The sequence below is a fragment of the Prionailurus bengalensis genome, chromosome C1, assembly GCF_016509475.1.
Source record: "Prionailurus bengalensis isolate Pbe53 chromosome C1, Fcat_Pben_1.1_paternal_pri, whole genome shotgun sequence".
Lineage (NCBI taxonomy): Eukaryota > Metazoa > Chordata > Mammalia > Carnivora > Felidae > Prionailurus > Prionailurus bengalensis.
The window spans coordinates 1,739,997-1,763,862 of NC_057345.1; the positions used below are offsets into that span (position 1 = coordinate 1,739,997).

Sequence of the window (23,866 nt, forward strand, 5' to 3'; positions counted from 1 at the left end):
CCCCCATCAGCGCTTTGTCAGCAGTCGCTCCCTCCTGGCCCGGGCTTCCGGTCGTGGCCCATGTCGGGTCGTGCCCGTGGACAGCGCGGCCTCATGCCAGCGCCCCAACAAGTATGCCTTGCTCCCCAGCTCCCGTGCTGGGCAGGGCCTGCTGCGTGCCCTGGCTGTCCTCCAGGTCACCGGGAGACTCCACCAACATTGAAGCCAGGGCCCGAACCCGTGACGGGTGGCGGGCCTGGACACCGGCATTTCGCAAGGCCTCCGGGCGTTTCCAACGTGCGGCCGGTGCCGGGGATGGGGACCAGAGCCCCACCCGCAGCACCGTGGCCACACTCCGTCCTCTGTCTTTTCTGCGCACGCCTGCCCTCCCTCGGCCGACGGTTTCCACGCCCTGAAGTGTACGCATTTTGCCCCCAAAGGGGACCGGGGAAAGTGTGCGGCCAGCTCGCCCTGCCACGCAGCCCCGGAAGGCCTGCTCCCAGCTCGGGGGCGTTCGGACGGGCAGACGGACGGCATGTGTGGGGCCTGTGTGGGGCGGCTGCCCGGGACCACCGGCCCGGGGGCGCACCGTGTCCTGGGAGTGAGCTGACACGGCCCAGATGACTCTCCCTGTCTCCACCGCCACCAAAATAAAGGCCTCTTTCTCCTGTTAGGGAATTATCACCTGGCTGTAGCCGGGGTAGAGCTAATCACGGCGCGGATTACGGAGCCGTATCGATCTTCGCGGTGAGCAAACACCGCCTGAGCCGAGCGCCTCTTATCTTCTGATACAAGAGGTGCTGATGAGCCGAAGTCCACCCTTTGTCCCAGCTCTGTCCGGGCCCCGTGGGGCGGCACTTCCCCCACAGCCGTGCCAGCACCACACATTTTGTTTTAAATGGTGACAAAAGGGAGAAAGACCTTCCGGCCATCAAGGTTCTCGGTGTGAAATCCAGGGTAAATCCGCTTGGGTTTGGGTTTTCTTTTTCTCCCCCCCTTTAGATCAAATTGAACTCCTGCAAAGCTCCCTTTTCCCCTCTCGGGCCGCAGGGAAATACCCATCGATTTGAATATTTGGAGCACATAGAAATCATCACAACCTCAGGAGCAAATTTCTCAGTAAATCACGGACCTGGTGCCGCGTGTCACGTGGGCCCGGCGTCCGGCGCGCTCAGCCGTGGCCGCGGCCGCGGACCGTGCGACCGGAGTAAGGAGCCGACCCCGGCCTCGCGGCCCCGGGTTCCCTGTCGCATCGCTTTCCTCAGCCCGTGAACGGATGAGAGAGAACGTCGGTTTCCAACCCCACCCCCTTTCGCAAATATTAAGATAAACGGTATCGCTTTCGAAAATTTAAAATATAATAGGAAATCCATTCTCCAATTCACCAATCAAGGGATTTGTCTTTCAGGGAAGCTCTTATGTCAGAGAGAGAGGCAGTAATACATCAGCCCGTTCTGCCCCTCAAATAGATAATCAATTTCCCTGAAAGCATCAATAATCAGAGTGGACATTTATGGCCCCTCGGATGGTTTATCTCTGGGGCTGGGGACGGCAGGGCCATGACGAATACCAAATCTGCCAGGGAACACAATTAAATGCTAGACGGATAAAGGATTTTATATTGTGCACAAAAAAAAGCAATCAAATTCATAATTGAACTCCATTGCATGAAATCAGGTAGAAATAAATATAACACCCTAAACATATCGCTTGAGTCCCCGTGTTATAGGTCAGGCAAGAGTGTTGCCAAGACTCCGTTTTTTTATCCCCGCGGGGGCCTTCGCCTGCCCCTTTCCCGAGTGACCCAGGCTGCACGTGGCCCACGGCGGCCCCCTCCCCCCCCCCCCCCGCACCTGCCCTTCTCTCGTGGGCAGAACACACGCTCTCTCTGCCTTGGCTCACCTAGCGCCTGCATCAGCCAGGCCCCCGGGGACCGGGAGGCCGACGAGTTAAGCCTGCGGGTAGCTGGGCTCCACAGGACCAGAGAGCGAGCTCGGCTGCCCTCCTGGGGAGGGAGCCCCTTACCACTGGGGCAAGCGGGGGCCCACCTCGAGATGACCCTGAGCTGGCCCAGCAAGAATGCTGGGAGAGAGACCGTAAAATCACGACCTGGGGATTCTCGTCTCTGGAGAGTTTGCTCCTTGCCATCAGGCCATCAGGCACAGCATCTCAGGGGCTCTGGGCTCGGGGTGGGGTGCTCTGGGTCAGAGCAAAAAGCCAGTAAGGCCAAAGGGTAATCACTTCCGCGGCTGGTCACTGAGTTTCCCCTGGGTGGGGGGAGAGTTGTGTGTTGGGGGGACACCGTTAGTTGCTGGGGGGGAGTCGTGTGTTGTGGGGACACCGTTAGTTGCTGGGGGGGGAAGTCGTGTGTCGGGGGGACACCGTTAGTTCTGGGGGGGGAGTCGTGGGTCGGGGGGACACTGTAAGTTGCTGGGGGGGGGGAGTTGTCTGTGGGGGGACACCGTTAGTTCTTGGGGGGGGGAGTCGTGTGTCGTGGGGACATTGTTAGTTCCGGGGCGGGAGTAGCATGTGGGAGGGAACGTTAGTTCCTGGGGGGGAGTCGTGTGTCCTGGGGACACCGTTAGTTCCTGCGGGGGGAGTTGTGTTGGGGGACACCGTTCGGTCCCGTGCAGGTCTGCGTGGGCTAGGTGAACCTGATTTTCCAAAGAGCCTTGAAAAATGTTAGCGTTTAAGGTCACATACACTTGGCAAAATATGGCTTTTAGTTTGGAAGGGAAAAAGGCATAAAGGGCATTTTGGACACAAAATAGCTCTTTAAAACAGCATTTTGATGAGTTAAGTATAAATAAATCAGAAACACACGGATTTCATTTCCTTTAAAATACCCGCGGGCTCAAACACTAGCGGGAAAAGTGCCTGGCAAACGGTGGTTTGGGATTTTGACAAACCCAGATATTTTGAAGAGGTTTCTGAAATGTTTGCAGCCAGGGTCTCCTCGCCCGTCCCGCCTCCCGTGAGCACCGCGCGGGCTCCTCCCGTCTGCCCCGGCCGACGGGCACACGCACGCACGGGGAGAATCAGGAAAGACGATGCTTTCAGGCGTTCAGATCTGAACTTTCCTTTGACACGGAACGGAAAAAAAACAAAACAAAACAATGAGAATCCTACTCGAAGGAGGCAAAAAAAAGGCTGCGTCCAAAATGGGCGCCGGAACGAAGTCGGCATCTGGACTCAAAGTGGGAAACCCAGGCGCGACCCCCCGAAGTGTCTGATCGCCAAGGACAGGCTCCCAGAGCACAGACAAGCCCCGGGGACAGCCAGACGTGTGGGCAGGGCGCAGACCCAGCCATCGACCCTCAAGGGCCACCTTTTTCCCTCTGGAGGAGCCGAGCGCATTTGGTGGGGGTGATTCTCCCGCGTCCGTGCCGCAGGGGTGATAGCCGTAACCAGCCTGGATCCCTGCGGTGGCCCCTTCCGGGACAAGGCTTGGCCTGCGGAGTGGGGACAGTGCCAGGCGGGTGGGCAGGTTCAAGGACGTGTCGTGAAACGGTGGCTGCCTCCTTCAGGCGGCTCAGGTGCTAGGAACCAGGGCCAGACGGCCTTCCTTCCCGTCCAGAACCAGGGACGGCTGGCAGGGGGTCGTCGGGGGAACCCCTGTTCCGAGTGCGCTAAGCCTCCTGATGAACAAAATACATACAAATAAAGCTAAACGAAAGCTGTTGAGTTTTGCTGACCCAAAAAGCAGGGGGAGGGGGTGGGCTGAGACTCACAGAGCATAGTCCGTGGCTTTATAGGCCGGTAGGACTGTCCCGCGGGCAAAGCAGAAGGGCCCCAGTCACGTCGTGCTGCGGTCACTTCCAACACGGGCTCTCCCGGCGGACGTCCCGCAGCCCGATCATTCCGACGAGGCCGCAGCCGGCTCTGGGGGTGGATGCGCTGTGCACACACGCGGCCCGCAGCCCGAAGGTCTTATCTAGAACATCTGGCCCCGTGGAAGCCGTCTTCGCGTCTCCGAAACCTAACTGCTCGCTCGGAGACGTAAACAGAAAAGCTGCCTGGAGGAGGACCGCCCTGAGACATCTTTCCCCACAATGTTCCTTTTGGCGTCCGATTAGAAAAAAAAACTTGCAATCAATCCTCAAAGTTGGATTTTTTTGATTTTCTGCAGAATTGGGCTCGGAGTGTTTAATAACCAGGTTCCTCACTGCTTGGCCTCTCAGTTTATAAGAAAAATAAACATCTCCCGTCCTGGTGTAGCAGGCCAGGCCAGCAGCAGAGAGGAGCAGTGCGGGTGCACTTGAACTCCACACACGCGAACCCCGGCGCCCGCGCAGAGCCAGGTCCCGGGCGGGACCCCAGGGATGGAGTGTGTCCCCCGCTGATCGGTGAGCACTTCACTTAATTGTGTGGTGCTGCTCCAATCATAGGCCAGTGCCTTTCTCTTTAAGACCAAGACGGGACAAAGCCTCAAATTACTAATTACGCGAATACAGTGTCTTTTGCTAATTGGATTGGTTAACGTCAGTTAATAAGGCACTTTAAGGACAGGGATGTGGTATGAAAGACACAATTCATACGTTTCATAATAGGCTAATAACTGTCAGTGATGAGTAATCAGCCGCGGTCGCATGTGCCCACCGACCGACCCACCGTCGGACTGTCTCTCCAGGTCTTGGGACGCCCGCGACCAACTCCGTCCTGGGAGCGCACGGGGCCGGGCAGCCTGCAGCCCCGCGAGGGCTCGGCGGTGCACGGGGACCACAGCCCCGGTGGCTGCCTGCACCGCCTGCCCGCCAAAGACAGAGTGAAGCCCCGTTATGGCCATTATTTATGAAGGAGCCTCTGGTTAAGCGGTCAGGAAGGGGAACCGGAGTCCCGCGTCCTTGTCCTGAGGCCAGAGGCTTGGCTGTTTTACTCAGTGACCCTGGGCAAGCTCCTTGACCTTTGCCGGCCCCAGTCAACTCAGCTGGAAAATTGGGTAAAAAGATTGTGGTGTCTTTCAGGCGTGAGCTGCTGAGCAGAGGTGCTCGGGGAGGCAGGACTGTGACAGCGCGGAGCTCAGGGACGGACCGTGACGGGGTCTGCCGCTCACTCTTATCGGCCGACGCCGAAAGGAGAACGGGACCCGTGGGCCCAAAAGCGGGCCCTGGAAACTGGATCGGGGCTCAGCTCTGGGAGCAGCTTGGTGAGGGCAACGGCCAAATCCCCTCGCTGGCCGCGGAAAGCCTCCTGCGGGCGGGCGGCTGTGTCCCGAGTCTCTGGCTCCCGGGGGGGGCTCTGAGCGCAGGTGCTGGTCTGGGGCCTCCTGCACTCCTCCTCCGGTTCTGTTTTGAGATGTGGCCTCTTGGCTACATCTGAGTTTTACAGTTTTATTCAAATAAACCTTTATGCATTAGGGAAAAACAAGACAAAAAAAGAATCTCCCGCCAGGAGGCCGCCCCCGTGCTGGTGACGCTGGTCCGATCTGAGGACGTCCCTCCTCGAAGGAGAGCCCGGGGGAGGCCCTGTCCACGGCCACATGGCACCGTCCCAGGGAACAGAAGCACAGAGTTTCCAGGGAAGGGAGGGAAACCCATGAAGGTCCACGAATACGTTTGCCTTCGGAAACAAAACGTCTCAAGTGTGCAGTGGGGGACGGGCCCCCCAAACCTTCTGCTTTAACCTGCAACCCCCGGGCAGCCCCCACTGACAGGGTTCTACGGCGGATGCTTGAACCACAGGGGCTTGGCGGGCCCACTTATACGCGGGTCTTTTCCTCATTCAAGGCAGTGCGTTACGGTATTTCCTCTTCCCTGTGATTCTCTTCGTATCATTTTCTTTGCCCTAGCGGACCTTATCGTAAGATCATACGACATGATACACGTACCCCGCAAGCTCTGTGTAAACCGACTGTTTCGGTGACCGGTAGGGCTTCCGTCAACAGCAGGCTGTTAGTTAAGTTTGGGGAGGGGTCGAAAGTTATACTCAGCTTTTCGGGGGGCCGGCGCTCCCAAACCGCGTGTTTCTGAAGGGTCAACTGTGTCCGTTACGCACACGAATGTGCCGTCATGAAGCCCGCGAGGCCAAGCACAACACCCCACACCGGAGGTCAGAGAAGGGACCTTTTGTACCTCCCTGGACGGCCGTCCGTTTCTGCGGGCAAAAGGGACGCTGTGGCAGCCGCCCGGGAAGAGGGGTCGTGGCCCAGCCGAGACGAGAGTCCAGGCAAAGGGTCAGCCAGAACGGGGGTCTCGTCTTGCTCCGCCTTCCCAGGGGCTCGTTCCAGAAGCTGGCCTGGGGAGGGAATGGCGGGGCGAGCTGAGGCCGGCCGGGAGTCCAGGTGAGCGGTGTCCTTAGCGAAGCGTGGCGTCTTCGCCCAGGAGCCCGCCCACCCGGAACGCCGTCCCGCGCCCCCACCACGGCCCAGGGAGCCGCATGCGCTCTGTGCTGCACTGTCCCCCCTGAGCTAATGGGGGTCATCTTCCCGAGTGCACCCCGCACACAGACGGTGACCTCGTCACATTAAACTGACAGGCGCACGCACAGCCAGCGAGCATCCGGGGGCCATCCACGCCCGTCGGGGCTGCCGGGCTGCGGCAATCGCGTCCAGGCCGGCAGGCGCTCTTGCCGTGGTCTCCGGGCTCATCCGAGCACCTTCCGGTCCAGATGCCTCCAGGGTCTGTGAACTCAGTGGCTTGTTCCAGCTGCAGGGAAACCAGGACCACGGAGAGGAAGGAGGGAGATGTGCACACTTTTCCTGGACGCAGGCCCCAGGACAGCGGTGGGGTTCAGAGCCGGTTCTCAGAACCGGGCAAGGTTCTCCTCTTCTTCAGACGGTGACACAGCCCCAGGACCTGCACACGTGCTGGCCACCTTTGCAGAGCAGGGCGAGGCGACGTGGGAGAAGACTGCACGGTGCGCAGGGGTGCGGGGGGAAAGCAGGGGCTTTGGCCTCTGTCTTTGGCCGGTACTCACCCTGCAGGTGCCTGTGAGGTAGGTGTTGCTGTGGCTGAGGCGGCACAGGCAGCGGTTGGGGCCGCAGGGTAACCCCCCCAGCCCACATCATCATGAAGTGAAATCGCCAGAGGACAGTTTGGGGGCCCGAGCTCCATAACTGAGGATCCCCACCCAGACAGCTGCCTCCATCGACACCTGTCGTGTGGTTCCTAATGTTCCAGCCGCTCTCTGGAAGGCGGTTTCAAGGCCACTCTCCAGAAGGCGGTTTCGAGGCTGCCAATTACAATAGCCTTCCAGGTCCCCAGATGTTACGAGGACACCCCCCCCCACCCCGAGGCATCTGGGGATGAGGATGCGCCCCTGCCCCCGGAAGGGACCGTACCGCATCTCGGGGGAGGCCGAACACCCAGCGGAGCCCAGAGGCTGGAGGCAGAAACTCCAAGTGGCGGCTTGGGCCTCGCTTCGCGCCAACTTTGGGAGCCTCTCCTTGTCGGAAAACAGGCAGGGACACAAAGAAAGAAAGGGAAACGAACAGAGCAGCTTCAGACTGCGTCCGATTTCACACCGACTTTCCCTGGTGGGAGGCTACAGCTGAGAATGCGCTCCCCGCGGTCCCCAGGCCGCGCGGCCGCAGCTGTCGGCAGGATCAGGTGTTCTTGGGAACTCTGCCTGCCGGGCTCGCTGGCCACCCCTCTCCCACCTGCCTGGAGGGTCCCCTCGTGGTGGCCGCAGACCTGGGGCATCGGAACTGAAAAACCTACAACGTTTCTTCCGCGTGGAGTCCTGCCTCGCTGCTGGGCGTCCTCCACCCTGGGACAGGAGGGCGGCCTCTGCCCGTGCAAGCCTCTCGTTCCCACAGAATGTTCAGGAAGCCTGGGGCCTGCATCTGCGGCTCGCAGCTGGATGGGAGAGCTCCCATCTCCGTCCTCTGGGAAGCCGCGTCTGCCGCAAGCCCGGGGTCGGCGCGCCTCTCCTGTAAAAGGCCAGATGGGGCTCCGAGCCCGGGTTCTCCGTGCCGCTCCTGGGGCATCGCCCCGCTCCGCGAAGGTTCCAGAAGGGAGAGGGTGAGGCTGACGCTCCATGTTAGCCAGAAGCCCTCGAGGGCCTCAGGGTGGGAAGAGTCCTCCAGGATTCCCCGTGGGCACCTCCGACCCCCAACCCTGAGCTGGAAATGCAAGAGGCTGGAGCCTTGCTGGTTCCACCTGCCCCCCCTGCACCCTCCCCAGCAAGCCTGGCCGCGGGGTTCCCGGCCCCGGGGGACAGTCGCACGGATGCCGCTGGATTCCGAGCGCTGCCCATTTTTCACAGCGGATCAGCGCCGAGTTCCCCCACACAGCTGCTGCTGTAATTGGGTCCCGTTAGGAAGCGTGCGGTCTCGTCTGGTGGCCCTCTGCCTCCCCCGCCCCCACGCATGGGGGTCTCGAGTCAGCCCGGCAGCTGTGACCAAACACTCGGACACTCGGGGCTCTGCCGCGAGGCCTCCTCCCCACAGATCGGGAACATTCTTTGTGGGAGACAAAGTCCAGCTCCTTTGCGTCACGCCCCCTCCCTGCCCCCAGCCCCCCACCGGGTCTCCGAATGGAGCCCGTCTTGAGGCCCTGTGACCCAGCGACTCAGTGCGCGGCCCGAATCCCAGCCGCTCGTCAGCTGTGCCACGCCCTTCCGGCCACTCAGTCTCCGAGCTCAGCGTTCCCAGGGGCAGGTGGGGGACCCGAGAGGATTCTCGGGGGCGGGAAGGTCAGGTTTGTCTTTCTGGTTTCACTGCCTTGCAAGGGTGCAGAATCCGACGGTGAGAGAGGGTCCACCATATTTGCCGACTGGATAGATGGGATAATTAAACAGCAAGGACGTGAGGCCAGAATTTGATGGGGGGAGAGGCCTTCTGTCCCCCACGTCGTCACCCCAAGGGGAGGGTGACGAGTGGTGGCTGTGAGTTGGTGCCCCGTCCTTCCGCAATCCCCGGGAAGCTCTGTCTGCCCCCATTTTTATGGGAATTGGAATTCAGTTCTGCTTTGAACTGTGGAGTGGTGATCTGGAGTCTCCCACCTTCCGATGATGAGAGCTTACCCCAAACCCCGGAGGGATGGGAACTCCTAGCCCATGAGGAGCCTGAGTCCTGGGGGCGTCCCCTGGGGAAGGGGCAAGTTCAGCATTGGCCCAGCCCATCCCCCTGGACCTTGCGGCTTGGGGCTTCCCCACTAGCGTCTGGGCAGCCATCGCCTGGAGATCTGTGACCCCTTCATACTCACGTATGATTATTAAGGATAATCTTAAGAAACACATTATCAGTAGGCAGGGTCAAGGTGAAGTGCGTTAATATGATTCTGTCGATACCCAGGCTGTTTCTGTAACTAAAGAGGGTTGAGGATAGAAGACAAATGTGCAGATAGAACCAATAACTCACTCCGTGATTTATTTTCCCCCTTGGGAGGCACTGAGGTGCCAAGTCCCCGGAGGGCTGCCCCGGAGTCCCCGAGGCGGCTTCTCGGACGGGCTGTCACGGAGGCGTCCAGACGCAGCCCCGCCCGTTCCCTGGGGGGGACACTGCCTGGCACCCAGCTCAGCACAGACGTGCACAGGGCTGTCAGTGAGTGCCTTCCGGAGCAAGGCGAGGCCGGCCCATAGGGGCCTCGGAGGACAAGTGTTCCAGACCCGGGTTGGGAGAGTCCCCTCGGGCTTGCCGTCCACAGAGCTGAGTGTTGATTTAAGGAAATGGAGACATTAGCCCCAAAGCCACATTGTGCCCTGTATGCACCGACACTCACCACGGACAAACACAATGTTTGCGGGCTGCCCGGCACATGAAAGAACGTTCTAGAATATCTGGCCGGGCTATGTTAAGTGTCTGAGTGGCTGCTAAAGAATGGGGACAGGCACCTGTCAGCCCCCCCCCCCCCCGCTTTATTTGTCTTGGCAAAGCCCGGAGCCCTCAGCTCTTTGAAGCTCTTGGAAATTCTCGCATTAGGCATTTTCATTAATTTATCTCCATGTACTGGGGGCGTGTCAGACTCCCAGATGACCTAGGCCTGTGTGTGATAGTCGTGTGGGTTTTCTCTTTAGGGATCTTATCCCTCATACATACCTGCCTTCTGGGAGGGGGGCCTCCTCTGGGTCAAGCCCTGGTGGCTCTCCTCCTGCAGAGTGACCAAATGAGGGTCTCCTGGGACGGTGGCCTTTCGGTGCTCCGCCCCAGACAGTCCCGGGCAATGGGACGCTGGTCCCCCTGCGTCGGGGGCTGATGGACGCAGAGAGGCTGCCCCCTGGTATCGGGGCCTGGGAGGACCGCCTCCACCGGCATGGCTCAGATCCACCGGGGCCCCCTCCTGTCCTCCACCTGGACATCAAAGGGGCTGTGCTCTGTGTCCCTCGGACCTTGCTGTCTGAAGGCCAGGCACCTGCCCAGACGCCCAGCCTAGCAAGGTGAGAACACCGCTCCTACATGGCACAGCTTCTAGGATAGCTGTATAGGCACCCAGTCCCCAAGATCACAGAGAATTGCCCTGGGCATGGGGTCTGGGCCCCCCACAGCGGGGATGACCTGGCTGCCCCCTCCCACCATCGGGCTGGCACTGGGGAGAGTGCCCGGGACAGCGTTTTGATGAGCCCTCCACGAAGGGTTCCCACATTCACTCACCTGCTCACCTGTATTGGGTCTGGGTTCTACAGCTGTTTCTGGTCCAGGACAACCACACTGGGGTCTCAGACCCTGCCCTTGACCTTAGCACCCACCTGATCCGGGGGGAGCAGGCAGACAGGGCAGCCAGTCGGGGAGATTTTGAGACCCGCACGTTCCCTTCTGTGTGCGCTCAGAGGGGCTGGGAAACATTCAGAGCGACGGAGGACAGTGAGTGAAGCCACCGGGGGCCCCGTAGAACCACCCACTTTCCGCAGCACAGGGGTGTGCGGTCTTCTCTGTCAGCCCCGCCCCCCAGGTCCCCCTCTGCAGGGTCCGGGACCTCCCAAATCCACACGGCTCCTTCCAGCTCGTGGCTCTTCTCCTCTTGAACCCGAGCGCTCGGAAGGAAGCCCGGGCGCCAGCTCCAGGAACCAGCAGCCCTGCGGAACTTTCTCCCCGTTTCCGGGGCGTGCGTGTCCAGTTCCTGGGCTTGGCTGTTGCTCGGCTCCTGGACGTGCCAGAGCTTCCCTTTCTGACGGCGGAAGTTATGACTTGTCATGAGTCATTGATTGGAAGTGCCACGCGTCCCCGGCTCTCGTGATTTACGTGCTCTTCCTCTGGGGACATCAATCTTCCGGAAGCAGGAGGAGGAAGCTGTCCGCCAGGGGCCAGGTGCAGTGCTGGGCACACGTCTCCTCAGGACAAGGGCCTGCGGAGGCCGCCCCGGGCCTGAACCTCAGCTCACAGCCCGGCAGAGAAGGGGCTCAGAACCTGATATTCCTGTGGGGTCGGCGGCCTCGTCCGGCCTGGTCAGCGTGGTCAGCACCCCGGCCAGGGCTCCCTCACTGGCCTGTGCCACCAGCAAGTCCTCTCCGCGCCCAGAGCCCAGCCTGGCATAAAGCCGCAGCCAGGAAAGAAGGACGGGGGCCTGTGGTATGGGAGCCCAGAGTCCTGTCCCGCTCCAAGCCGAGCCGCTTCTGCAGGGAGGGGGGCGCGGGGTGGCGGCCCGAGATCTGAGCTGCCCCGGGTACAGCGAGTGTCACTTCTGGGAGGAGCCTCGTGCTTGGCCTCATGGGCAATTCAGACCCTTGGTCGGAAAGGCCCAAGTGCTCCAGAGGTTGGGATGTGCTGAGCTGGGGGTCCCCCGTACCCTCTCGTCTCTGAGCTTTTGTGGGAGGGTCGGTCCGGAGAGAGAGGGAGCCCCTGCAGACGCCGCAGCCCCCAGGGGAGGTGGTCAGCCCGAGGCCTGCCCCCAGCTCTGCCCGTGTCCCCGTGGCATTAGATGCAGGGGACAAAGCAAATCCTAGCTGGGGCAGGCCAGCGGCTGGCAGGAGTGAGGGGAGGAGCCGTCACCCAGGGGCCTCTGTGGTTCTGGGCCACAGACCTGCTGTCCGCTCAGGGAGCATGTGCACTGAGGTCAGCCAGGGAGCTGAGCTGTTAACAAGGCGGCTTTGGGGGCGGGAGGGAGTGGGGGCTGGGCTGGTGGCATCGCCTTTCTTTCTCTGGGTCCTTTATCGGGAAGACGGGCGGTTGAGGGGCTGCGTCTCTGTCTGGGAGACCTGGGAGCGGAGGCTGGGCCGGTCCACAGCCGTGCTGCCTTCTGCCTTCCTTCGCCCCGTCCCGCCCTCCGACTGGGCCCTGTCCCACGGGCCCCCGTCACCTGGATCTTGACAGCCCGGGCTCACATCCCTGTGCGGATGCGGGACGGACGATGGCTCTGCCTCTGAGCTTCCCCCTCCCTTTCACGGAGAGACGACAGCCCTTCCTGACACGGCTGCTCCATGTCTTAGTGTGTCACGTGAGACAGGTGTGCCGCCTGGCCCCGCCAGCCCTGGGTCCTCCTCTGTCCCCCTGTTGTCGTCCAGGCAGCCCCCGGTGGGTCCACAGCTACTGGTGGGAACCAGGGGGCCCAGAAGCCTGAGCGCTGGCTGCCGGGAGCCCAGCGTGGCAGGCCCACCTGCGGTGAACGGGGAAGACGCCCTGAGAGCGACTCAGAGCAGGCGTGTGGACTGCGGTCACGCAGGGACGGGGGGGCTGCGGTCATGGAGGGACTGGGGGGCTACAGTCATGGAGGGACGGGGGGACTGCGGTCACGCAGGGACGTAGGGGTCAATATGAGGCTGTGCCCTGCAGCCCCTCCTTCCTCCCCTGTTCCCTGCCCTGCTCCCAACTGTCCAGATTCGCACTCGAGGACACATACCGCGAGCCCCCGGGGCCTTTCCAAGCCTGCCCTCCCCCCCCCGCCACTTTCTGGGGGTGCTCAGTTCCCGTGCCTTCCCTTCCTCTGCCTCCTCCACCCCCCCCCCACTTCCAGCCCGGGGTTTCCTGGCTCCCAGAAGGGCCGTGTGCGCTTACTCCTGGTTCTCAGCAGGAGACTGGGGGGGGCCAGGGGGGGCTCCCATTTCCCAACACCTGTGCTGTTGTTGAGGGAGGGGTCCGTTTTGTTCATTGCCCCCAAGTGGCTAATCCCGGACTCAATTTTAATGCCTCTGAGGCGCCTTCCACGGGGCAGTGTAGACAAAAGGTGCTCCTTTTGAAACGAGGCTCTGAGTCCTGCCCTCAGGGGACCTCGGAGGCGCGGACTGGACCAGAAGCTGGCGAGGGGAAGATTCAGGGCCGGGAGGTCCATTCGTTCTGCAGGAAGGAAGGTGCGGGCCCCAGACGGGCAGGCCAGGGGGTCCCGGCAGAGGGCACGTGCCCAGGACGGGATGGTGCCAGCGAACAGCGTGTTCTCGGCACGTCTGAAAACAGGCGAGCCGTGCCCAGAGATTCCGGGTCTGTGCAAGGCCGCGCTGGCCAGGAACCGTGGTCCGCCCATCGTCAGCTCTTGGGGCCAGAGCGAAGCCGCGGGCCCCGCCACCCTCCCCAGGGGTCAAGCGCGAACGCCCCACGCCCAGACCCGAGGTTCGGACGCGCGCCCCTGGGAGAAGCAGGCTGGGGCTGAGTGCCGATAAGGGCTCCGCTCCTGGGGCCCTGAAGGCCGAGTTGCCGGGTTGTCTTGGCCAACAAAGGGGTCTGGAAGGTGGGACGGTGCCGTCGTCCACACGGGGCGGTTTCCTCCTGCCGGACGGCAGTGTGGGCTCCCAGGCAGGCGTGGAGTGCAGACCCCAGTCTTGCAGGGTCCCAGGCGGGAGGCGGGAGCCGCCCTCGGGGAGGAGGTGTGGGCTGGGAATGTAAACAGCGGTGTGGGACCCATGCGCCTCTGGGGTGGGCCCTCTGAAGGAGCCCGCGTCCCTTCTCGTGCCGTACTTGACTGTGTAAATATTTTTCTTAGGAGTAAAGAGAGAGCCTGCATTCATGGGTAGATCTCACTTGAAAGAACTGAGAAGTATCTGTTTAGGCATAAAAGCTGAAAACAGGGTCCAAGGCGCCTTTCAAAAAAAAAAAAAAAATCATTTCTGTAGCTCAATCACAGCCAAGCCGATTTTTTTAATGCAAAAAATAAATAAATATTACCCTGCTCCCGGTTGAGAGCCCAAGCGTCTGTGTCAACACCGGCCGAGCTTTGTGCCGGGAGCCAGGGCAGCCACCGGTGACTAACCCGCCCTTCCCGGTCCCCCGGCGGGGCGGCCGGCGGGGCCACCACCCGGCTCTGCTGAAGGCCACCGGCCGTGGACCCACCGTGGGGAGCCCCCTCCCGGGAGGGTCCCGCTCGGAAGGGAGGCCGTGTGGCCTCTTTCCCCCGCGACCCTGTTCCTCCAGAGCAGAAGTTGGAACCGGAGGCCGGGATTTGGACACAGGCCCCCTACTTAGCGGCTCTGTGACACGTGCCCTTTGCTCCGACTCCTGGGGCCCCTGCTTCCCCTTCTGTTTTACCAGGTCCCGACAGCTTCTGCCGGACGGGGCTGTGGACACAAGTGAGGGACTGGGGCTCCGGAGGGGGCGTCTAGCGGTCCCCGTCACCACGTCCCCCCTGCTGTGGCCTCTGGGACCATGATGTCAATGCAGCGTGCACGCCAGGGAGGGTGGTGCTCCCGGCAGGACTTTGATATGGACAGAAACCTACGGGCGAGAGCTGTCCTTTAAAAACTCCGTCTTCCCAGAAAGGGGGGCGCACACGTGAGGCCGTGGGCATCCCAGGCTGAGGAAACAGGGTGAAGTGCGGCCGTTCTGTCAGTTCTGACCATTGGCTCATCCGGCCCGTTTCCAGGGCGCCGTTCGGCTGGGCAGAAACCCTCCTGAGAGGGCAGGCCACACAGAGTCCACGGCGGCTGACCTCCAAGGGGTCACCGGCATCTGTCTTGAACTGTCCGCCCGGTCTGTGTCTCCAGCAGGACCTGAGCCCCTGGTCTCCTAGAGGTCATCAGAAGGAGGCTGTGTGTGGGGACCGCGTGGGGAGGGCTCCCCATCCACCACCTGGGCCCGTGCCCGACCTCTCGGGACAACCCTGTGCCGGGCCCTGCACAGACCGAGCTGGCCCCCCACCCCCCGCAGCTCCTTCAAGGGGAGGGGCCGAGGATCCAGCTTCTGGCCGCTTCTGGGCCTGGCCGAACGTCCCTGGGTGGAGAATGGCAGCAGGCGACAAGAGGGAAACGGGTCGGAGAGAGTCTGGCTGGGGGGTCGAGGGTGGGAGGTCAGTAAGTGAGAGCCGACGGGGTTCTCTTGGGCCCCGGGCCGGGCTGGGGGCTGCGTCCGCTTCCGTCTGGTTTTGGGGGTCCACAGGGTCATGGCTCCGTTTGGGTTCCCTCCTGTGGGTCTGTTTTCAGATGCTTTAGTAAGTATTTTGAAGGGAAGGACGCCTTCTGGGATCCGTTTGTGACACCGGCCCCAAAGCTCAGCCCCCCTCGGGGGACGCGCCAGGGCTCCAGAGCTGTGAACCAACGAGATGTCTGTGTGCGTGTGTGTCTACTCCGGGCCGACTTTCTGCAGAACAGAGGGTATTTATTTTAAGAGTCAAAAAAGATGTTTTGACCAACCCCACTTAGCTCAATCCTGGCACCGAGACCCGCAAAAGAAGTGAAATGCCGGAGGTCAAACCTCCCTTTTTTGGCCAAGATGCTTAATCAAAACACACCTAATACTTCTGCCGGGGCGTGGAGGGGGGGTCGAGAGCAGCCGGCCAGCCAGCAACGCGCGTGCTGAGGCTCAGCTAGCAAAGTAAAGAGGTTTTTCAGCACAGCGGCAGCCGTGGCGGGGAAGGCCGGGGCCGAGAGGCTCCAGAAGGGGTGCGTCCGGTGGGTTTTCGCCCGAGGTCAGGGGTGGGTGAATGGTGGATGGCGATGTGCCTGCCTGCCGAGGCGGGCTGTTACACAGGGCAGGCAGAGAGGGAAGCTTCTGGAACAGGCATCCCCTGCTCCGAGGGGACACTCCTTTCTTCAAAGTGCCGGCCTCCCCTGTCTCCATCGTGTGACTGGGGTGGGGGGCCTCCTCCTGGTCACCTGCGGTCGTACGGCTGGGCTTCCGGGCCGCCGCCCTGCAGCCCAAAGGGGGCCGAGGACCAGGCTCAGAGGAGGGGTGAAGAAACCCTGGTCCCGCCTGTCCACCCCCCACCCCGCAGAGGTGCTCCGTCCTGTCTGGTCTCCCTGCTTCCGTGTGTCAGGCATAGCAACTCTGTGGACAGTGTGGCGTGAGTGCCGTCTCCACGTCCCCATCTGACCACAGACTCCTGGGTAGGTGGCGATCCTCTCCGAGCCGGTGTGCCCAGACCTCGAGGGACTCTTCCCAGAAGGGAGAAAAGAGCCTCGAGGCTGTCCAACGGGCAGATTTCCTGGGATGCTTCGTCCCACGGGGCCAGTCTGAGCCTCGGACAAAAGGCAGTGGTTCTGGCCCCCCTCAGCCCGAAGCCCGTGGGACACGGTGGGTCTGGACACGGGCCGGCTGTGTAAGGGACAGCGCAGATGTGGGGAGCAAGGCCGCACTCAGGACGGGCCCCGTCTTCTGGGCTCCGTGCAGGGCTGGCCGGGCTCTCCCTGAAGGCGTCTCCTGCTGCCGTGTGACCGGCGGTCTCTGGTTGAGTCAGGAGGGTCCACGCAGGTGCCTCGGATGCCGGCTGGGGAGCCCATAGGACCGAGACTGCCGGAAGGGCCACCTCGGGGCCCCACGCTGCGGGAACATGGCCTGTGCCACCTTTAGGGACAGAGGGTGCCGTGCCCCTCTGCGGCCCGGAGCGGCGCGACCCCAGCTGCCTCTCTGTCCAGGTTGGGCCTCCCGCCCAGGACACTCCCCGCTGGGGAGCAGGGAGAAAGGGAGGTCAGGGCCACCAGAACTCAAAAGGAAACATGGCCGGGATGGCACACAGGCCAACAGAGGGGCCGGCGGGCAGAGGGAGGGTGGCTCCCACCCTGGGGCCCAGGACAGGGCGTGCCGGAGACCAGAGGGCTCCCGTGTGGGGCTGTGGGCTGACAGGCCCCCCCCCCTGGGGTGAGCACGTGGCTTCCTCGCTCTCTCCGAAGCTCTCCGTGACGTGCCCATTGGGAGGAAGAGAGCTGGGCACCGGGTGTGAGATTCCAGCAACGAGCCGTCTTCCCCACCAGGAAGAGGAAGGTGCCTCCCTGCTGATCTCCAACCAGAGGGCAGCCAACTGCACCCCCAGCCCCCACCCAGTGCCTCTGGGCCGAGGCTGGGTGCGCGGGGGGTGAGCAGCGAGCCAGGCTGGCCCGGCGTGGGGGCCCGTTGTCCCTGGTGTGCGTGCAGGTGGCACTGCCCCAGAGAGACAACATCGGCACCTCGAGAATCGCCAGGAAGGCCCAGCCTTTAACTCAAAACACGCCCCACAGACAGTTTTTCTGCTGGCGGAGGCTCGGCTGCAGCGGGAACTGCTGGGAGGCACCCCAGCTCCCTCCCACACACAAGGGGGACCCCCCCAGGGCCACCACGGGAGGGGGGCGTCCCCTTTACCAGACTCGGCCCATGGCCTGGGCTGGAGCCACCCAAGAGAGAGCTCAGGACTTTGCCTTCGGGGCGGCCTCGGGTGCCGTGGGCAGGTCGCAGCCCTCCCAAGCCGTGTCCCCTGCTGGAGGCGGCTTCTCCGGATGCCTGACGTCCACGCTGGCGTTGTGGTTAGAGAAGCGAGTCCCCAGGCTCTTGCAGGGACGCAGTCGAGGCGGAGAAGGCCAGCCCGTGAACGGGTCCCAGGAAAGAGTCATGTGGCAGCCTCGTCACGGGGAGCCCGCTCTCCCGGGCTTTGCGGAACAGCCGCATGGTGTCCGCGACTCAGTCCCGAAGGGCCATGACTCAGGGCTCAGGACTTCCCAGGAACGGAAACCGTCCCACGGGTGCTCCCCTCCCGCGGCTGCTTCCCATGGCTGTGTCCGCCGCCCGGGGGCGCTGCACGGCTCAGAAAGATAAGACATAGTTTTTTCCTCCTGGATCCAGCTGCCCCCCGACCCCCCATAAGGGGCAGGCCCACCTGGTCTGAGGGACCTCATGACCCAAGCACGGAGCCCGCGGCTCTGTGTGGTGCTGACACAGGTCTCCGTCCTGCTGGGTGGACGTGTCCAGGGTGCAGGCCTGGGCAGCCCCCAGCCGGAGGGCGGGCCCCGTCTCTGGCCTCTGGGCGTCGGCGAGCGCAGCCCCTTCCGGAAGCCACAGCTTTGCTGACAGTCAGGCCGTCTGCTGCGTCCTCTCGCTCCCAGTTGACCGAGCCACCCACCAGGCTTTCTGGCTCCGTATTCGGCGTGCGAAGCCGGATCATGAGGGAGTAGAAACACGGGCCCCTCGCTGGGCAGACTCGGCCCCCCGCACCTGAGGCTGACCCTGCCCCGGCCCTCGCGGGTGGGCCCCCAGCGACCCGGCTCCCCGAGGATGCCCCGGAAGGCCTCCGGGGGCTCTGCGCTGCCCACCTGCTCCGCTCAGTCTCTCCCCACGTAGAACCACCTTCCAAACCGCAATTTCAGAATCTATTAAAAGAAACATAAAATCCCCAACTGGTTAGAATTCTCAACATTGAAAAATACGACTTATTGTTATTACAGCTGAGCCGGGCAAACGTGCCAGCGTGTTGGATGGCAGCACCCCGGCCCCTCACCGGCCTGCGTGGGCACTGGCCGGGGCTCCGGGCTCCGGGCTGGTGCTTTGGAAGGGCCCTGGTGTGATTTTAAGGGGAGGGCAAATGAAACCCTTGGATCGGACACCATTTCTCGTGTCGCTCTTCCACTATTAGCTTCGGTCTTGGTTTCTGTTCTTATGGAAACGACGTTGCGACGTATGGACGCGTCTACGCCCGGGGTTTGTGATCCAGAAGGGAAAATCCCATTTATACAGCTAATTTGTCAGTTTGCTTAGCTTAGAAAGCACTCGGGGACCCGTCGCTGAAATGCCGTCCCTCTGGAGTGCAGCTTGGTGGTTTTTAAGAGGAGACGCCAGGCAGGCAAAACGCTACAGCTCTCCAAAGCCGAGCCAAGAAAAGCTCCGAGTCAAAATTGTCGGGTGGAAGAGAGACCCAGAGCGGCTGGCGCTCGCTGTCCTCGCCACCTGAGGCTGTGTCCCTGGGCAGGGGGAGGGGCAGGGGTCCTGGCGTCGCCCACAGCCCACCGCCGGGGGAGCTGGCCGTGAACGGCCACCCTAGGGTGCTTCTGTGACCGGGCCGCCGCCGCTGTCTGCCTGAGCCTGATTTCCTGTGAGAAGCTTCCTCCAAAAACCGCACGCGCTTCCCAGGGGTCTGCAGTAAAGAGCAATGCTGCCCCCTCTGATTTGCCAGGAGAGGAGAAGCGGGGTGATGGCGTCGAATCACAGCCCCGCCGGCCCCGCGGTCACCGCCAGGTCGCGCCAGGCTCCAGCCGTCCGCCCTCTACGCTCGCTTCCTCCGTGGCGGCTCCCCTTGGAGCGTGGCTACCGGGTCCCCGGGTGAAGCCGGCCGCTCAGCCAGGCTTGGCCTCACAGGAGGGACCGCAAGCCCCACGCAGGCGGGTGCGTGCGTCCTCCCGCTCGCCGTGCGTGGCCCAAGGGGGGGCACGTCCAGACGGGCCCCTCTCTGCTGGCGGAGCTCGGGACACAGGAGAGAGTCCGTTGCGCGTTTCGAAACGTCTTCCTGCCCCCACCGATCTGTGTTTAATAGCGTGTGGCTTGCTTTAAGGACCGGGGTGGGCCGCACAGAGTGGCTCCCTCCTGGCAAGGACCCGGCTGCCTTCCCAGGGACGTGGCGTCCAGGAGGGGCCCTCGTGGTTCTCAACAAACCAGCAGACGCCGTGGGACGAAAGGCCCCGACTTCTCAACAGGGCACGTCCTTCCGTCTCACGGAGAAGCCACTGGGTCGCCCGCCCCCTGGTCATTTCAGGGGACGGATGATCTGCCCCACGGCTTACAGCCGCCGCAGCCCGAGATGGGCATTCGGTTCCTCAGAAACTAACCCCCCCCTCTCACCATTGTTTTGCAGCAAATGCTGACGGATGCGGAGGTGTCGTCCCAGGAGGTCTGCATCCAAAAGGTAGGAGACCTGGTTCCGTGCCTTCTCCCTCGCCGTGGCCCGCGTGCGATCCTGAGCTCATTTGCGCGTAGCCAGGTCCGCGGTGGGAGCAATGCCTTGTCCGGGCGGAGCGCGTGCACAGGGCGGTGACGCCGACGACATTAGGGCAGACGCTTGTTTTCATCTTGTGAGCGGGTGGGGGGCACTGAACCATCCTGACTCCTGAGACCCGGGAGAGCCCGCGCCCATGGGAACACTCAGGCCACGCAGACGCGGGAAATTAAACAAACGCGGGTCGTGTTTGTTTAACCGTCTTCACTGGATGCTCATGTGAAAAGAATACGGAGAGGGGACAATCCCCACAATCGGCTGAAAATCCAACAAAGCCTTTGCTGTGCTCAGCCTCCAGAGAGGGCTCGGTCGGGCTGGGCGCTAAATGAGCAGCCCGTTAGGTGAGAGAGAGTGTCAGCGTGGGCGCGGCCGCCTGCTCTACCGGGGGCGATGGCGACAGCCGGGCAGCAAACATTAGTTCTACAAGAACCAGAGGATAAACGAGGCCCAGAAAAAACCCAATACCCGGGGGGGCGTCCTGTGCACCGCGGGCTGGCCAGTCACAGAGGGGATCAGACCCAGAAATCATCCCCCAAACCCAGAAGCCGTTCACCAGAGGGGGCCCGGCTCTCCCGCCCAGCTCGGGTCACCCGCGCACACGCACAAACACAGCACACACAGCCACACCTGCGCTCACACACGGGCGCTGACCGTCTCTTCTGGATTCTCCAGTAGAATGGCAATAGCCCTGTCCCGACACGCTTGCCTCCGAGCACTGCCCAGCGAGGCGGGGAGCCCCCCCCCCCCCCCCCGAGCAGGACGCAAGATAGCGTGCGGACGCTCGGGCTCCCGTCCTGTGCCGTGGCTCCCGCCGCCTGCTTACGGGGCACAGTCGGCCCTTCCCAGGGGGAGGAGGCTGAGGTGTGAGCTGGGCGTCCGAGTCCTCGAGCAGGGACAAGCACCGGCCAACGTGGCAGGAGATCCCTGTGCCTGGCTGGAGGGTCTGGGCCGTGCCCTCCGCAAGGGACGGGGGACCTGCCCCTTCTCGCCGGGCTCAGCCCCAGAGGTGCCGATTTGGGAGAAAACCCTGCCAAAGAAGGCATTTTCTGACCCTGCAGTGACCTCCTGAAGGAACTTCTCCTTCTCCGTAAAGCACAGCGTCCCGTCCCAGCCTCACTGCCCAGGGCGGCCTGAGGCCTTTCTTCCTTAAAACGCAGCATCGATCCCCACAGACTCCTTTCCCTCTTCCAGCCTCTGGGAACAAACTCCTGTTTCCCTGGAGGATGTAAGGGGGGTGGAGACTTTACACAGGTTTCCCGTATTTCAACGAATCGAGGTCTTTTCTCTTCCCGTAAAAAGGTAGCTGCAGTCACTGCAGCCTCTTAACCTGTAGGAGAACACGAAATCTCCACTTGGCTCACCGTGAACAGGCAGCTCACCATCTGCTGCCAGGCGGGAGGTTAGGGGTGATACGTTCCCGGTAGGGCAGGCAGACGGTTGTCGGGTATGGGGGCAAGCAAGGCTCAAGGCTCAGGGCCGGAAGGTCAAGTCGAGGGGCGTCTGGATGGCTCAGTTAAGCGTCCGACTTCCACTCAGGTCATGGTCTCGCGGTTTGTGAGTTCAAGCCCCGCGTCGGGCTCTGTGCCGACAGCTCGGAGCCTGGAGCCCGCTTCAGATTCTGTGTCCCCCTCTCTCTCTGCCCCTCCCCCGCTCACGCTCCGTCTCTCTCTCTCTCTCTCTCTCTCTCTCTCTCTCTCTCAAAAATAAATAATAAAAACATTAAAAGAAGAAGAAGGTTAAGTCTAAATGTGAGGATGGGGAGGAGGCCAGTGCTGGATGCTTTGAGCCGTGACCGAAAGAGACAGAGTGGGGACTCCAGTCGGCACATCATCTGTGGTGCTCCTGATTTGCATTTTCCTTTTGTAAACAGTCAGCCCATCGGGTGCTGGCTGACACGGTCGGGGGTCTTCCTTGAGAGCCGCCCAGGGGATGGGTGGGACCCACTCACGGTGCTCGGCGCGGGCATCCCATCAAACACAGGCCCTCGTGAGGCCCGTCGGACGGTCCCAGGTTTCCTTGGACAGAATCTGAACAGACCCGACGGTCAGGGGGGCCCGGGCCCCAGAGCGGAGCGAGCTTTGGCGGCTGCTTTGAAACAGGCCCCCTGACGCCCAGCCGGGCACCTCTGCCTTCGGCTGCCCTGCAGGCCCCTGTTCGGGGGGCGGGGGGAGCCTGCTGCCTGGAAGGGGGCTCTGCCCACCTCCTCATGCAACGCCCCCCCACACACACACACACACACTGAGAAGCTGGTACACAGCGCTCGGCCATCCACTGAACTCTGGGATTTTTCCGGCCTCGCACTGAACTTAGACATTATCAGCTTTGGGGGCATTCAAGTATGACGGGATGGGTGCCCAGGGTCACACTGGTGGGATGATCAAAACCTAACCTTGGTGCTTAGATCTGGACCCATCCGGTTATGGTTCCATGCCCAGACGATCTGGGAGGGAGTGAAGAAGGGTGGGGGGAGATCGGGGCTAAAGTACACGCCAAATGGGTTCATGCACCGAGGCTGAAAAATGGGTAAATGCGACATTCCTTGGACCCTCTTTCCAAAAAGAAGGTCCCACTGTACAAACGGATGCATGTCACTCACACACACACACACACACACACACGACCGAATATAACCACACCTGCCTCGTGGGCTGTGTTAAGCGTGCATTTAGTGAACTCCTTGGTGAGAGGAGGTGGACCCCCATTTATCAGTTTTGGGGTTTGGGATTTTTGTGTCTGGCTGAGCAGGGCTTGTGCTCCCCCACAGGCCTGGGAGCTTTAAAAACACCCCGGGGAATCGCTGGGGGGGCCTTGGGTTGGTTGCCGACATCTCTGAGCTTTGGTTATCCAGTCCTTAGGATGAGGATACTTCCCGTTCTGTTTGCGCCTCAGTCAAGTGTAACAAAAGGTAATTCATGCAATCAATGGCCTGACAACAGACGCAGAAAATGTGATATTTGGTGGGAAGTCGCGGCTATAAATTCTAAGCATCAGAGACCCAGGTTGTTGGATAGGTGATGCGTGGAATCCCTCTGCTGTGGGGGGAGCAGGACCCCAGGACCGGGGAGGCTGGAGGCGCCCGCACTCCCGAGGGGAGGTGGGGTTCGAACCAGGGCTGTGGCATGGCCTGAGGCACAGGGCGGGGCTCCCGTTGGCGTGACCGCGCCCACAGCCTGTGAGCCACGCCCCTGACCTCCCTGCACCCCCATCCTGGGGCCACCAGCACTTCTGACACTGTGTCCCCCACAGCCCCGCAGGCCTCTCTGTCCCCTGCGCCCGCCCGCCGGGCAGGCGCGCGCCCTGGGCCGCAGCGTGACTGCAGGCCTGCGGTCCGGCCGCGTCGCCTCCTCCAGCCTCGGTGCCGGGCCTCTGGGACTGCTCCCTCCGGCGGACTCTATTTAGTCTCTGTTTACTTAGAGGGAAAGCCCGGGGCTCCAGCAGAGCAAACATCTGCGGGAGATAATCTAGTGAGTTGTCCATCCATCACTCGGGTCGCCCGGCTCCCTGGAGAGCCCTCCGGAGCCTGTAATAAAAAGGCCCAGCGAAGAGGCTTTGGGGACGAATAAAGAGCCGCGTTCAGGGCCTGCTGAAAATGGATGCAAGACGTTATTAAGACTCAATGGCCGTCTTATCAAAATCCAATAGGATAGACATTTGGCAAAAGGCTTAAATTTATTCTTTGACTTTCTGGAGGGCTTGAATTTATCCGTTAACAAGAGTGCAGTCCACCCGGGGAGATGATATCAGCTGAAAGAATTTTGATTTAATCTCTCTGGTGATGTGAAAAGGGGACACCAAGCCCCAGCAGCCTTCCCTTTGTCCCACTTTATCTTGTTTTCTTTGACCATCTTGAAAAGGAAGGACGTGTTAATACGGTACAACTGGGGGGGAAGGCAAACAAAAGGAAGTGACCTTTTCCTTTT

At 61.8% G+C, this 23,866-nt stretch overlaps 1 protein-coding gene across 1 annotated transcript in view; it reads left to right on the plus strand.

The window, feature by feature from the left end:
• The window catches only part of PRDM16 (PR/SET domain 16), a 315,344-nt gene that overhangs the window by 130,894 nt on the left and 160,584 nt on the right, over window positions 1-23,866 (plus strand). The window contains 1 exon segment of the mRNA XM_043573603.1: window positions 19,806-19,856. Coding sequence (XP_043429538.1) covers window positions 19,806-19,856 — 51 coding nt within the window.